We start from the raw sequence: 16,629 nt of genomic DNA, 5'->3' as shown, positions 1-16,629 counted from the left end.
TGAAGAGAGAGAGAGAGAGAGAGAGAGAGAGAGAGAGGTGGGGGGGGGGGGGGTTGGCATGTAAATAAAAAAGGAGGCTCTAATTTTGTTTAAATGGAGTGATAGCAAAAATGGTTGGCATGTAAATAAAAAAGGAGGCTCTAATTTTGTTTAAATGGAGTGATAGCAAAAATGCTAAACATTCTCCTGTATTTTGGGCAAGTTTTTCTCTGAAAGTCCCGGTAGTGAAGGAGTTTAAGCCAATTAGGGATATACTGTATATGTAGCATGGCTACATACCACAATTTTTAAAGCTACGTTACAAGAAAAGGGGGCAAAACAAGTAAGAGTATATTGCAAAGGTGTTTCATTACACATTTAATTTTACACATCAAGGTGTTTACCATCCCTTTAAAATCTGATCTGTCTCAGATTGTTCAAGATACCTGATCTAAACTGATAGAATAGACCACTATCTACTAAACTCTAGAGAAAGAGACGCAAGTGGTACCAAGTATGTTACCTCCCCATAGCAGAAAGCACCCACTCTAATGGCTTTGATGATATTACCCTTGTATGGCTCTATAAGCTAATTAACCTATCAATGACAAAAAGCATGTTTATAAATAGGTTGATCTGGCCCTCTTATTTAGTTAGCTGTCCGGGGGAATAAAAAATTATTGGACCTCTTAGGTTTTTTTAGTACATACAAATAATAATACATTTATGTTTACCTTATAAATTCATTTCTTTCATGGTGGTGAGAGTCCATGAGCCTTGACATGGGAATTTAATTCCTGCCTCTAGGAGGAGACAAAGATACCCCAAAAACCAAGAGCTTTTGAACCCTCCCACCTCCCTATATATCTCAGTTTATTGTATAGCCAAGCAGAGAAAAGGTAACAGAAAACTAGGAAAAGCAGGGTATGAAGAGGTGCAAATAAAAAAACTGCCCCCAAAATACAAAAATGTAACTGGGCATGTCTCGTGAGCTTTAACCACCATGAAAGAAAGGACTCTATCAGGTAAGAATGAATTATGTTTCTATCATACGGTGGTGAGAGTCCACGAGCCTTGGCATGTGGGATCGAAGGCAAAAACATCAAAATATTAAAAATTTAGTAAATGTACACAATGAAGACAAAGTTGCGACGTTGCAAATCTTTTCAACAGAAGCCTCATTCTTAAAGACCCAGGAAGTAGAAACTGATCTAGTGGAATGGGCTGTAATGCATTTAGGAGATGATTTCCCTACCACCAAGTAAGCTTTGTGAATTACCAGCCCTAACCAATAAGCTAGGGTAACAGCTGTAGCTTTTTGTCCCCTACAAGGACCGGAACAATGAACAAATAAATTTGAGCTGTCTGAAATCCTTTGTAGCTTGTAAAAATTGTAAAGCTCTAACAACATCTACAGGGAGTGCAGAATTATTAGGCAAGTTGTATTTTTGAGGATTAATTTTATTATTGAACAACAACCATGTTCTCAATGAACCCAAAAAAACTCATTAATATCAAAGCTGAATAGTTTTGGAAGTAGTTTTTAGTTTGTTTTTAGTTATAGCTATTTTAGGGGGATATCTGTGTGTGCAGGTGACTATTACTGTGCATAATTATTAGGCAACTTAACAAAAAACAAATATACCCATTTCAATTATTTATTTTTACCAGTGAAACCAATATAACATCTCAACATTCACAAATATACATTTCTGACATTCAAAAACAAAACAAAAACAAATCAGTGACCAATATAGCCACCTTTCTTTGCAAGGACACTCAAAAGCCTGCCATCCATGGATTCTGTCAGTGTTTTGATCTGTTCACCATCAACATTGCGTGCAGCAGCAACCACAGCCTCCCACAGACCACAGGTTCTCAATGGGGTTCAGATCAGGTGAACAAGGAGGCCATGTCATTAGATTTTCTTCTTTTATACCCTTTCTTGCCAGCCACGCTGTGGAGTACTTGGACGCGTGTGATGGAGCATTGTCCTGCATGAAAATCATGTTTTTCTTGAAGGAGGCAGACTTCTTCCTGTACCACTGCTTGAAGAAGGTGTCTCTTCCAGAAACTGGCAGTAGGACTGGGAGTTGAGCTTGACTCCATCCTCAACCCGAAAAGGCCCCACAAGCTCATCTTTGATGATACCAGCCCAAACCAGTACTCCACCTCCACCTTGCTGGCGTCTGAGTCGGACTGGAGCTCTTTGCCCTTTACCAATCCAGCCACGGGCCCATCCATCTGGCCCATCAAGACTCACTCTCATTTCATCAGTCCATAAAACCTTAGAAAAATCAGTCTTGAGATATTTCTTGGCCCAGTCTTGACGTCTTCAGCTTGTGTGTCTTGTTCAGTGGTGGTCGTCTTTCAGCCTTTCTTACCTTGGCCATGTCTCTGAGTATTGCACACCTTGTGCTTTTGGGCACTCCAGTGATGTTGCAGCTCTGAAATATGGCCAAACTGGTGGCAAGTGGCATCTTGGCAGCTGCACGCCTGACTTTTCTCAGTTCATGGGCAGTTATTTTGCGCCTTAGTTTTTCCACACGCTTCTTGCGACCCTGTTGACTATTTTGAATGAAACGCTTGATTGTTCGATGATCACGCTTCAGAAGCTTTGCAATTTTAAGAGTGCTGCATCCCTCTGCAAGATATCTCACTATTTTTGACTTTTCTGAGCCTGTCAAGTCCTTCTTTTGACCCATTTTGCCAAAGGAAAGGAAGTTGCCTAATAATTATGCACACCTGATATAGGGTGTTGATGTCATTAGACCACACCCCTTCTCATTACAGAGATGCACATCACCTAATATGCTTAATTGGTAGTAGGCTTTCAAGCCTATACAGCTTGGAGTAAGACAACATGCATAAAGAGGATGATGTGGTCAAAATACTAATTTGCCTAATAATTCTGCACTCCCTGTAGATTATGCAGGCATCTCTCTTTAGAGATTTGTACATAAGGAATTAACTACATTTTCCTGATATATGTTCTCAGATGACACTACCTTAGGAAGAAAGCAGTATTGTGTTCTCAATACAGCCTTATCCTAGTGAAAAATAAGGTAGGGTGATTCACACGAGAGAGCCATATGTTTGGAAACTTTCTTGACTGAGAATATTGCTAAATGAAACAATACCTTTTATGACAGAAGCTGAATATTAATATCATGAGGACTAAATTTCAATTCCACGGAGTGGAAACTAGTTTGATTGTAGGCCTTATTCTAAATAAAGCCTGAACAAAAGCTTGAACATCTGAAAGACTGGCTATTTCCTGTGATTCAAAACAGAAAAGGATGAAATCTGACCTTTTAAAGAACTGGCAGTTGTACAAACAGAGGAAATATGTAGACTATGCGAAAGGTACAAGAAACCATCTACAAGTTCTGCTCTCTGATCTCTCGTACAATATCAGGGAAGTTAGTAGTTGAGATTGGAAACCATTAAGTGCATTTACGGTAGACCCCCCCTTAAGACAATCTGATCAAGAATCTCTTGAGGGAGTGACCACTCGCCCAAATGTAGAGACTGGAGACTGAGGTAGACGGCTTCCCAATTGTTGGTCCCTGGAATGAGAATCACTGATAAGTTGCATTTTGCTATGTTAAAATTTAAGCTACATCTTTCATTGTTAAGGGACTTTGAGTCCTCTGTGGATGTACGTCACAGCTGGGATGTTGTCTGACTGAAAACGAATACATCATTACCTTTTCAGGAGGGACCATGACTGAAGAGCCTAGAAAATCGCCTGAAATTTCAAGATGTTAATCAGTAACTTTGCTTAATGAGGAGACAAAAATACTTGTTCTCTCTGAACTCCCCAAACCAAAAAACAGCTTAAAAGACTAGTATCTGAGGTCATAATGACCAAGCTGGATGAAGGAAAGATGCCCCTAGGAAAATTCAATGGTGGTTTATCCACCAGTATAGGGGCCACTTCACCTTGCAATCTGGAACAATTATCTGATCTAAACACTTGTAATCCCTTGTCCACTGCTTCAACATACAAAGTTGAAGAAGGCACAATTGAAAACGAGCAAAAAGATCCACATCTGAGGAAGCTGCCATCAGACCAGCCACTTCCATTGAGCTATTGATGGAAAAGCTGTCGTCTGTAGTTTGACACAAACAAATATGAGAATGCATGGTTCCGAGAGAGAGTAGCATGGAAACTGAATTGATAGATACTCCCAAAAAAAACAAAACAAAACATGGTATAGGAGGACAGGGAAATCATTGGAACATTTATCTTAAAACTGTGACAGTCTCTATATGTGGGAAACTGCTAAAGGCAGCGACAGGGCCTGAACCAGAATATAATTGAGGAAAAGGGCTACTGAAATCCCTTGAGCTCTTATTGTCACCAATAAGACTTATTGTTGTGAATACTCTGGGAACTGTAGCCAAACTGAAAATGAGGGACTGAGAATAATCCTTGAGAATAGGGATATGAAAATAAGCATCCTTCAGATTGATTGTGGACATAAACAGACCCTGTTGTACTAGAGGTAGAATAGTATGATGAGACAAAAGAAACCTTCCTCGAGGAGGTCTGGTCTGACACCCTATCTCCTGTAACCTTGGGACACAATATTCAGAATCCAAAGATCCTGAACCGATTGAGACTAAGTGTCCCAAAAAAGACTTAACCTGCTTCCTACAAGAAAAGAATCTGTATCTCAGGCTACACTTTCATGCTGATTTGGAAGATGGGGACAACTTCTTATTTGGATTTGTTCCAGGAAAATCATGGCTTCCAAGAACGTTTCAATGACTCAGGTTCTTAAGAGGTAGAGGACCTTTGATTCTTAGAGGAGCAAAATGAACAAAAATGATCTATTCTCACTCATATACCTCTTGTCCTGATGAAGAAAGGCACCCTTTCCTCCAAAAGATATTACTGCATCCAAACCTGATCCAGAGGACTTTTCCTTGAAAAGGAAGAGATAATAGTCTATGCTTGTTAACCATATGTGCAGACCAATATATAAGCCATAAGGTTCCTCTGGTCAAAACAGAAAATATCATATGTTTTGCATTAATCCATATAAAATCAACTACCGCATCAAAAATGAAGGAATTAGCAGCCTTGTAACTCTTCCACTGAGGGCTCTTCTGATATAAGATCAGCTAAAGAGTCATACAATAAGATTGCTGTTCCTGCAACACACACTTTACCAATATCTGGCTTAAATATGAAATCTGCTTGAGGAAAATACGATTCTGTAAAAAGCCTCTAATGTACAAACCATAGGGGAATAGTACTTCTCTTGACCAACTCAGAAATGGCACCATAAACTTTAAGAACAGATTGTTGCAGGTAAAGGAAAAATGCTTTTCAAACTTAAACGATGGAGCAAAAGGTCTTGAATGGCAAAAATCTGGAGAACCTTATGCAATAAATGGTCAATCTTAAACACAAAGAGCCAGATTACAAGTGGAGCTCTAATTAACGCTCCTGCTTGAGCTTTAATTGCGCTAGAAGTAAGCTTTTTGTGAGCACCAGGTTGAAGTTAGAATATATTGTGCACGTTTACATACTCCCCATAGAAGTTATCACTCATGCTCTAACCTGACGAGCGTAAAAAGCTGAACTTACAATATCGCATACGTTATAACCAATTCCCCCATAGTAGTCAATGGAGCAAAAAAAGCTGAAAAAACACCCCACTCTCACGCAAACCCGATTGCACATTCTCATGTGCGCTAACCCAACATGAAAATATGAATATTTCACATTCCAATGTTCTTCACATAACAGAATTTGTTCTATTTATTAATAAATACATATTTCTTTCCTAAGATATGGTGAGTCCACGGCTTGAGTAATTACTGTTGGGAATATCACTTCTGGCCAGCAGGAGGAGGCAAATAGCACCACAGTTAAACTGCTAAGTATCACTCCCTTACCCACAACCCCCAGTCATTCTCTTTGCTTTCGGTGCATGGAGGAGGTGAAGTTTAGGTGTCTGAAGAAAAATTTTGATTTCATCTACAAGCAAGTTTTGTGGTATAGCCGTATTCAACGTCATTCCTTGCAGTCGGGTAGTGGTGGCTTTAAAGCAGTTAGGAACTTGTAAAGAGGTACTTACTGCATTTCCCTAACAATTGCTGCCCTAGTTCAGAAAGCCAGAGTTGGCTACTCTGTTCTTTGATTTTCAAAGGTCTCTGTGAGGAACTGTGTCCTCTCTAACCTTGTAACTGTTTACAAGCCGGACAGCGGAGCAGGTAAGTGCTTTTCCTTCCAGTTGGGGAGACCATGCACTTAACAAATTAAAAGACACTGCTTTTTTTATTGGGACATATGTATGGGTTACACTGGGACATGAAGCAGGCACTGTAGCATGTGTGAGACTAACATTAAAACAATTAAAAAGAAAGGGTAAAATGTTTTTATTAGGCTTTATTTTCTGACACATATTTACTTGATAAAACAATACAAATTTAAACTAAAAGTAAGGCTGAATTTTCTATTTCAGCAGCTTATTAATTTCCCCTTTGCTTTAAAATAAAACGATGCAACATTTTAAACTGTCAGGTTTGAAAAAACAGTTATTTCTGGTAATCAGTGTACCAGGAAGCTATTTTTAGTGCCTCTCTGTGTTGCAGTAATTTGAGCTCGGCAGTTGCGGTCACATGACTGGCTTTACTTCATAACGTTTATGAGGAAAAAGTTGTTTTTCTCCATTTCTGGGTGATCCGGTCTTAATTGGTAGCGGTAAGGCACCTCAGTAATTGAGGTGTGGGGTTGCCTGATAGGTATTTTAGAAGTTTATTTGATGTTTATTAAATGTTTTTTCTTAACTTTTCTCACATAATTTTAGCTGGGGATCGTTCCTAATTTGGGATAAAATTTAAAGTGTATTTTTTTTCCTTGGCTTGTTTTAATTGAATATTAAAATCTTTGAAACTTATCTGTACAAGTTTATTTACTGTTTCACAACATGTATGATATGGAGCAAGAGCTTGCTCTCATGAATTCATGCTTTTTATGTTTAGATGCACAAATTGCAGCTCCTATGGAATTTTGTTCTTCATGTGTCAAGAAAACCAAGCAAAATAAAGGTAACATTTTTGAGCCTATCGTCTCTCAGGATGATGCTGTCAAAATAATACCTCAGCTTTCTCCTGCTATGTCCCAAGCCTCAATGGCATCACATGCAGTGCCCTGCAGTTCCTCTATAACTACTAGTGGAGTTTATTTAAAAGCAAAAATTGCTGCCCAGGTATCTTCAGCGGTATCTGCGGCATTAGCTGCCATTCCCAGATTACAGGGAAAACGCAAGAGGAAATCTAGAAATTCAGAAAGCAAGGTGCCTGTCCTCTGTTCTGCTTCCCAAGTTGCCCTTTCTCATAAGTCTGATGAGGAAGATACATCGGGACTTTATGAGGGTGAAATCTCAGATTCAGACAGTATAATTCCTTCTTCTGAGACAAAGGTGGTATCCTTCAGATTTAAGCTTGAACAATTTGCGTATTGTTAAAGGAGGTTTTGGCTACTTTAGATACTCTGATACCCCTGTCATTGTCACTCCTAAGAAATCTAGTAAACGTAATAGTTTCTTTGATAAACCTTCTACTTCAGAGGTTTTTCCTGTGCCGGACTGTGCTAGGGAGATTATCTCACAGGAATGGGAGAAACCAGGGGTGTCTTTTTCCCCATCTCCCATTTTTAAGAAAATGTTTCCTGTTGAGGACTCCATTAATGACCCTTGGTATACTGTACCCAAAGTTGAAGGGGCCATTTCCACTCTGGCTAAGAGAACCACTATTCCTATTGAGGATAGCTGTTCTTTTAAGGATCCAATAGACATGAAGCTGGAGGCTTATTTGAAAAAGATTTATTTTTATCAAGATCAATGGCAACCTGCGGTGTGTATTGCCACTGTGACTAGTGTGGCATCTTATTGGTTTGATGCCTTGTTTGATTCTCTTCAAAAAGAGACTTCCTTGGATGAAATTCAAGATAGGATTAAAGCTCTTAAGTTGGCCAATTGCTTTATTGCAGATGCCATTTTACAGGTTGCTAGACTAGGAGCTAAAACCTCTAGTTTCGCTGTCCTAGCCTACAAGGCGTTATGGTTGAAATCCTGGTCTGCAGACTTTTCCTCTAAAGTCAAGCATCTGGCAATTCCTTACAAGGGCAAAACCTTGTTTGGACCCGGTTTGGATGAAATTATCTCTGATATTACGGTTGGAAAAGGGTCTTTTCTACCTCAAGATAAGAAGAGCAGGCCTAAAGTACGACAGAGTAATTTTCGTTCCTTTCGTATTCCAAATCAGCATGAAGAGTTTGCCCCCGATTCAAGATTGGATCAGGTGTGGGGCAGACTTTCTCAGTTCTCTCAAGCCTGGATACGAGATGTCCCAGACCCTGGACTGTGGACATAGTATCCCAGGATTACAAATTGAAATTCAAGACTTTTCCTCCCAGTGGCAGATTCCATCTCTCAAGATTATCTGCAGACCAGATAAAGAGAGAGGCGTTCTTGAAATGTATACAACATCTTTTCTCCCTGGAAATGATAGTTCCAGTTCCAGTGCAGGAACAGGGTCTCAGGTTCTACTCCAACCTATTTGTGGTTCCCAAAAAAGAGGGAACTTTCCGTCCCATTCTAGACTTAAAGTGTCTAAACAAGTTTCTCAAAGTTCCATCCTTCAAGATGGAGACTATACGCTCCATTCTTCCTTTAGTACAAGAGGGTCAGTTCATGACAAGACCTAAAGGATGTGTATCTTCATGTTCCTATTCACAGGGACCATCACAGATTCCTGAGATTTGCCTTTCTGGACAAACATTTCCAGTTTGTGGCCTTTCCATTTGGTTTAGCCACGGCTCCCAGAATTTTTTCAAAGGTTCTGGGGGCTCTTTTGGCAGTGATCCTTTTTCGTGGAATTGCTGTGGCATCCTACCTGGACGACATATTGTTTCAGGTGCCATCTTTTCAACAAGCAAAATCTTACACCGAGATATTGTTGTCTTTTCTTCGTTCCCATGGATGGAATGTGAATCTGGAAAAAAGCTCCCTTTCCCCTGCTACAAGAGTAGTGTTCTTAGGGACCATAAAATATTCTCTATTGATGAAGATTTTTCTGACAGAGGTCAGGAAAAACAAAATCATTTCCTCTTGCCTCTCTCTTCAGGCTACTGCTTATCCTTCAGTGGCTCAATGTATGGAGATAATTGGTCTGATGGTGGCTTCCATGGACATCATTCCTTTTATTTGATTCCATATGAGAGCTCATAGAGCATATAGAGTCAGATCAGTCATCAAGGGACTCTCTCCCGTGGTGGATTTCTCAGCAACATCTGTCTCAGGGCACATGCTTTCGGAGACATTCCTGGGTGATCGTTACCACGGACGCCAGTCTGCTGAGAAGCAGCCTGGAACTCGTTAAAAGCTCAGGGCCATTGGACTCGAGAGGAGTCTGCTCTTCCCATCAACATCCTCAGCCCAGTTTTTCAGGTTCCAGTCAGACAACATAACCTCTGTGGCTTACATCAATCACCAGGGAGGAACTCGGAGTTCCTTAGCCATGAAGGAGGTTACTTGGATTCTTCAGTGGGCTGAGACCCACAATTGCTGTCTATCTGCCATCCACATTCCAGGAGTAGACAACTGGGAAGCGGATTTCTGAGCAGACAGACTTTTCATCCCAGGAAGTGGGAACTCCATCCAGAGGTGTTTTTCAGCTTTCACTCCTCAAATGGGGGGTGCTGCAGTTAGATCTGATGGCGTCCCATCAGAGCGCCAAGCTTCCAAGGTAGGGTTCAAGGTCAAGGGATCCACAGGCCATTCTGAAAGATGCTTTGGCAGTTCCTTGGGTTTTCAGGTTGGCCTACCTGTTTCCTCCATTTGCGCTCCTTCCACAAGTCATTGCTCGTATCAAACAGGAGAGGGCGTCGGTGATTCTAAGAGCCCCTGCGTGGCCTCGCAGGATCTGGTTTGCAGACCTAGTTGAGTTGTCATCTCTCCCCCCTTGGAGACTACTTATGAGGAAGGACCTCCTGATTAAGGGTCCCTTCCTTCACCTAAATCTAATTTCTCTGAAGCTGACTGCTTGGAGATAGAACATTTAATTCTGTCTAAGCTTGGTTTTTCTGAGTCGGTCATTGAGACCATGATTCAGGCTCATAAGCCTGTTACTAGAAAGATTTACCATAAGATATGGCATAAATATCTTTATTGGTGTGAATCTAAGAGCTACTCTTGGAGTAGAATTAGAATTCCTAGAATTTTATATTTTCTTCAGGAAGGCCTGGAGAAGGGATTGTCAGTCAGTATCAGTACTCTGAAGGGTCAGATTTCTGCTTTATCAGTTTTACTACTTAATCGTTTGGTGGATGTGCCAGGTGTGCAATCTTTTTGTCAGGCCTTGGTCGAAATCAGGCCTGTCTTTAAGTCTGTTGCTCCTCCTTGGAGCCTTAACCTTGTTCTTAAAGTTTTACAGCTGGCTCCATTTGAGCCGTTGCATTCCATAGACATTAAGTTGTTATCTTGGAAGGTTTTGTTTCTTGTTGCTATCTCTTCTGCTCAAAGAGTCTCGGAACTCTCAGCTCTGCACTGTGATTCCCCTTATCTTATTTTTCATGCCGATAAGGTGGCTCTTTGTACTAAGTTAGGTTTTCTTCCTAAGATTGTTTCTAATAGAAATATCAATCAGGGAATTGTTGTTCCCTCTCTGTGTCCTAATCCTTCTTCTTCCAAAGAACGTTTGTTACCCAATTTGGATGTTGTATGTGCTCTTATTTCCTACTTACAGGCGACTAAGGATTTTTGCCAGTTCTTTGCCTTCTTTGTCTGTTTCTCTAGGAAACGTAAAGTTCAGAAAGCTACTGCTACTACTCTTTCTTTTTTGTTACAAAGTATAATTCGTTTGGCCTATGAGACTGCTGGACAGCAGCCTCCTGAGAGAATTACGGCTCATTCCACAATAGTTGTTTTTCTCTTCTTGGGCTTTCAAAAATGAAGCTTCTGTGGAACAAATTTGCAAGGCTACAACTTGGTCTTCTCTACATACGTTTTTATTTTTGCCTTGGCTGAGGCTTCTTTTGGGAGAAAGGTTCTTCAAGCAGTGGTACCTTCTGTCTTGTCCCTCCCTATTGATCTGTGTCCTCTAGCTTTGGTATTGGTTCCAAACAGTAATTACTTAAGCCGTGGACTCACCATATCTTAGGAAAGATAAACAAACTTTATGCTTACCTGATAAATATATTTATTTCTGGATATGGTGAGTCCGCGGCCCCACCCTTTATTTTAAGACAGCTGTTCTTTTGACTATAACCTTAGGCACTACTCTACACCTTGTGTTACTCCTTTTCCTCCATTTCCCTTTGGTCGAATGACTGGGGGTTGTGGGTAAGGGAGTGATACTTAACAGTTTAACTGTGGTGCTCTTTGCCTCCTCCTGATGGCCAGGAGTGATATTCCCAACAGTAATTACTCAAGCCGTGGACTCACCATATCCGGAAATAAATAAATTTATCAGGTTAGCATAAATTTTGTATATTTTTTGTACAACATTCACATATTACACCTATTATACATGTTTATATATGTGTATAAATATATACAGATATAAATAGGAATATCTATTTATAAATACATAGAACATATTCTGCTATGTGCAGAAGACTGGAATGTGAAATATGTACAGTAAATACACACTATAACACTTTTAAATTTGAATATTGCATAAATATGATATTTCATATTTTCATCTACTTAACTGCAAAGGGCTTCAATGCCCCTTATGTATAAGTCTATATATGTGTACATATGCATATATGTCTTTGTATATGTATATATGCCTGTAAATACATATATACACATTTAAATACATACACATAAATACATATGTACACACACATATATATATATATATATATATATATATATATATATACACACATACATATTTAGATATGTATATGTATGTACCTCTTTATTAAAGCCCGTTACCTGTCTTTTTTTCTAGCACCTGAGATCTTCTATCTTTGAGCCCTTATAACTTTTGTGTGGAATATTTTTTTTAAATAATTTTGATTAGATGATGTTATTATAAGTGTATGTGTACTTTGTAATGTGTTTTTGATGTGTTTTTGTGCAACTTTTTGGTTAACGAAACAGTTAACCAGAGCTTTGAAGTCACGGTAATCATTCTAGCATAAACCGTCATTGCGATTAAGGCATCATCCTCTAGTTATCAAGGTCTGGCGAACCTGATCTGACACTGCGGATCAGGTCCGCCATACCTTGCTGAATACGGCGAGCAATATGCTCGCCGTATTCAGCATTGCACTAGCAGCTCACAAGAGCTGCTGGTGCAACGCCGCCCCCTGCATACTCGCGGCCAATAGGCCGCCAGCAGGGGGGTGTCAATCAACCCGATTGTACTCGATCGGGTTGTATTGAGGCGATGTCTGTCCGCCTGCTCAGACCAGGCGGACAGGTTATGAAGCAGCGGTCTCCATACGGAGCTTGATACATATGTCCCATTGTATTTACTTTCAACTCGTAATACCAGCAGTAAGCCCGACGAGCACAAACACCCGCAATAAACCTCTTATAGCTTGCGCGCAAACATTTGGGTTCCACTCATAATCTAGCCCAAAATAATTATCAGTATCCTGAGATCAGGAATGAAGTCCTGATCATCTGAAGATAATTCGCTATCTGAAGAATGTTCCGAATTTCCATATGTAGAATCTTGAAAATTTTCAGAAAACTTCATGATGCTTTTGGTATCCCAAAGGAAATGCAATGTCTTCTGACTGAGTAGCCACAGAGACTTGCATTTTCTCTTACTTGGTGGAGGCATAGCCGATAAAACGTCAGAATTAATGGAGTGAACAAATTCTTTAAATCCTGGAGCAAAATCCATAGAGTCTCCCTGTGAAATACACAAAGGAGGAGAACAAATACTTTTAGAGGGAAAAGTGTAACAAACTGACTTGAGTGCATTACATGACCCACACAGGTGTTGCACAGTTGAACAGGAAGTCAAACTGAGACAGTTTTGCAAAACACACACACATAGGTTGAGGAAATATATGGCCAGTTGATCTAAAGGACTGAAAAAGTTACTATGGGGACAGATGTATTTTGCTCCATGAGAAGGAAAATAAAAGAAAGATAAACACACAGGAAAAAGCAAGTACAATACTTTAACACTTTAATGTTTTGTGCAAATATGGAAAACAATATAGTGTAAAATTCCCCTTCAGCTATATTTGCAGCAAAGTTTCGTGAAATAAAGTATAAACTATAGAAAGCCCCCTCAAGCTTTAATGATAGGTTACCCACCCCCTCGAATGAACTTCTGCAAATAAAGCCAAGAAAGCAATTGCAGAGACGCTGGCAATGGCCGCTGCACCACAGGAAAAAGAGCATAAAAAGCCAAGACGGGAAAATAAACCCTTACACTGCCGTAGCACCCCCCCACCATGCTAAAGATAATAGGTCAAAACATAAGGAGCGCACCTCCAATCTCTAACAGATGCACGCTGATAGTACTGATGGTAAAAATGACTAAAAGCCTGGGAGCGCTCTCCTCAGTAATAGCGAATTCACAAACTGCCTCAGTTGAAAATATTAAGAATGTGGCTCTATAAAAGTTAGCCAGCACTAACAAACTTAACTGAAGTGTGGCCAGAAATAAGAGAAAAGTGTTTTAAAATAAAATAAAATGTAGGTTAATTTGCCCCAAGCTTATTGCACACAACACACCTTAAATACAAAGCACAATGCACATGTAATAAGTAGATATATAATAGTGAAAGCTTGAGTTCAGCATAGGTGAATATATATAACTGTGTGTAACATGGTTTGTCCCCTGGCTATGCTATACATGAAAAGTGTACCTACTAATAGTCCGCGGGCGTTGTGAGTGCTCTCTACTTACATGAGCAGCACCCACTCCATTGTGCTTACCAGCCATAAAGAGCAGTAGAGAGCCCATTCAGTGCAGTGCAAGCAACAGCAGAGGATTTTTGAGAGGAGTACAAAGACGACATAAAAGGAGGAGGCTAGGGACAGGTCCCCACAACACCTGTGGCAGATTTGTTTCTAAAATCCCATAGGGAAATATTGTGTCACTGCCCAGTACTCCATACCCCCTCTATCCAAGGCTTGCTCTCTAAGGGGGGTGATGGTTCTCAAATAGGACTGAGAACCCCTTTCAACATAGAATCCTCAACTCTTCACCTACTCCTGTGAGGCAAAGGGAAAAAACAGACATACAGGGAGGTGGGAGCGTGGTGTTTGGGATATCTTTGCCTCCTTCTAGTGACAGGAATTCAATCCCACATGTCAAGGCTCGTGGACTCTCACCACCTTATGAAAGAAATTAAAACAATTTTTGTTTTATAAAACTCTTCAAATAATGTAAAGATAATATTGATAACATTGATTGATAACATATTTTCTGCATTACTTAACAAAAAAGGCTTGGACCAGAGTAATTTAGTAAAGTAAGTAATAAAGTTAATCACGTCTAGTTTAAACATGAGATATATTTGTAAAAGTGATTTTACTAACCTGAATTAGCATCCAAATGAATTGGCTAAGGTAAAAATAGTGTGTCACCGAAGCTAAAGCAGAACAGCTATCATCTGAGAGCTCCCGACTGATGTAAGCACAGGCCAGGAAAGAAATCTGCAACAGACCGACAGGATACAATTAAGATAATGTTAAACTGCAAAAGCCACAGGACATTAAGAATAAAATAAAAATGATAAATAAAATTATACACTTTATTAGAAGTAATAATGTAAGCAGAGAAGTATAAAAATAACATGCAGTAGCAGTTTATTATTCCCAAGCAAATATTGTAGCACATTAAAGGGGCATTAAAAGGACACTGTGCACTAGATTTTACTTTGCAGAAATGTTTTCTAGAAGATCCATTTATATAGCCCACCTAGGAGTGTTTTTGTAACAATCTATAGTTTTGATTATTTGTTAATAACATTGTGCTGATTTTAAGACTCGTAACCAAGCCCCAAAGATTCCTGCTTGCTCCTGTTTGTGTAATGGGTCTTTTCATATGCAGGGGAGAGGGAAAGTGTTTGCTCTTCCTGCTTTCTCAGCTCCTTTTAGTGGGTGTCCCAGCCTAACCTAATCAACAGTGCAAAACTGGTAGCTTCTAAGCAAGTTTTTAAAAGGTGTTATACTGGATTAACATGCATTTAAATGAAAATTGGTGTGCACTGTCCCTTTAAGGGTCATTAATGTGTCTGCGGCACAGTATATATAAAACTCTTCAATGACTTCAGTAAGAGCAAATTTAATATTGCTAACAGGCTTTAAAATACATGATGGCAAACTAAATATAGTCAGTGTAGTTAGTTATCAAAAAACGTATATTCCATATTTCTGGCTTTCTGGTTTGATCCAGAATCTTAACCATTAACAAGCTAGCATAGGTGATCATTTTCCAAATTTTCAATGTGGTCTATCAAATAAAGCATATTAAAGCCACGTTATGCCTAGATGCTGAACCACTTGAAAGAGATGCAGCATATGTGTAAACAGTTGACTAGAAAACATCCCTAGAACATCTCTATGTAAAAAAGAAAGGTATTTTACCTCAAAATGCCCTCAGTATCCACATTCTATTGTACATGGACTTCAATCACGATGCTTGTCCCAGGATTTACAAGGCAGTAAGCTAGCAGGTTGCTTATATGATAAGATTGGTAGTTCAGTGAATATCTCTTTCAGTTTCTGATCCTTAGTTTATATAGGTTGTAAATATCTTACAAAGATGTTGCTTTGTTGTATGTAATCACCAATAGGACTCTAGTGGTCAGCCAGACAGATATCTCAGCATGCTAAGGCACTGGGGTTGCAGTTTCGATCCCTGGCGAGGTCCACTCAGCCTTTCATCCTTCCGAGGTCGATAAAATGAGCAGTGCCTTGAGACCCTAACGGTTGATTAGCCATGCTTTACAAGTACTCCATGAATACATACATCTCTTTTTTTCTCTATATATCTAATTTTTTTTATGGCACACTCAATTTCCCTGTCTGAACCACCAATCTAATCATATAAGCAACCCACGTACCGACACAGACTACTCATCAAGAACAAACTGAATGGTGAACAGACACCTCTGCCACTAAACCCTGCAACAGGTTGAAATGTGCCACATGCCAACACATTAGTAATCAAACCACTTTCCAGACAGCACTTGAAAAACCAGTAGTCATAAAAGGATCATATACCTGCAAATCCAGGAATGTAATATATCTAATTAAATGCAAGAAGTGCCCTGATATGAAATATATAGGTGAAACAAAACAACCACTACACAAAAGGATGAACTATCACAGACACTGCATATATCATCCAGATACAGGTACCCCAGTGGGTAAACACTTTTCACAACCTGGAGACTGTAAAGGTTTTAAAATATTAATCTTAAAGGGAAATTTTAATAATACCCTTGACCAAAAGACATTGGAATTAAAATATATCAAGCTTTTTAACTCCAAACTTTCTGCCTTGTATCTGGTTTTTATGACACACTATGAGGAGGTGTGAAGCTATAAAATATTCAAGCTATCCATTCTGCTGTTTTCACACTTTCATCCCTGTCTACTAGATCTGAAGGTAACATGCTCGGGAAACTATTGAGAAGGG

The 16,629-nt window shown here is 39.6% G+C and overlaps 1 protein-coding gene across 1 annotated transcript in view; it reads right to left on the bottom strand.

Moving 5' to 3' along the window:
- Window positions 1-16,629, bottom strand: part of ADGRV1 (adhesion G protein-coupled receptor V1) — a 1,190,013-nt gene that overhangs the window by 200,525 nt on the left and 972,859 nt on the right. The window contains 1 exon segment of the mRNA XM_053699719.1: window positions 14,523-14,639. Coding sequence (XP_053555694.1) covers window positions 14,523-14,639 — 117 coding nt within the window.

The sequence above is a fragment of the Bombina bombina genome, chromosome 2 (assembly GCF_027579735.1).
Source record: "Bombina bombina isolate aBomBom1 chromosome 2, aBomBom1.pri, whole genome shotgun sequence".
Lineage (NCBI taxonomy): Eukaryota > Metazoa > Chordata > Amphibia > Anura > Bombinatoridae > Bombina > Bombina bombina.
This window is presented reverse-complemented; position numbering and strand designations above follow the sequence as displayed.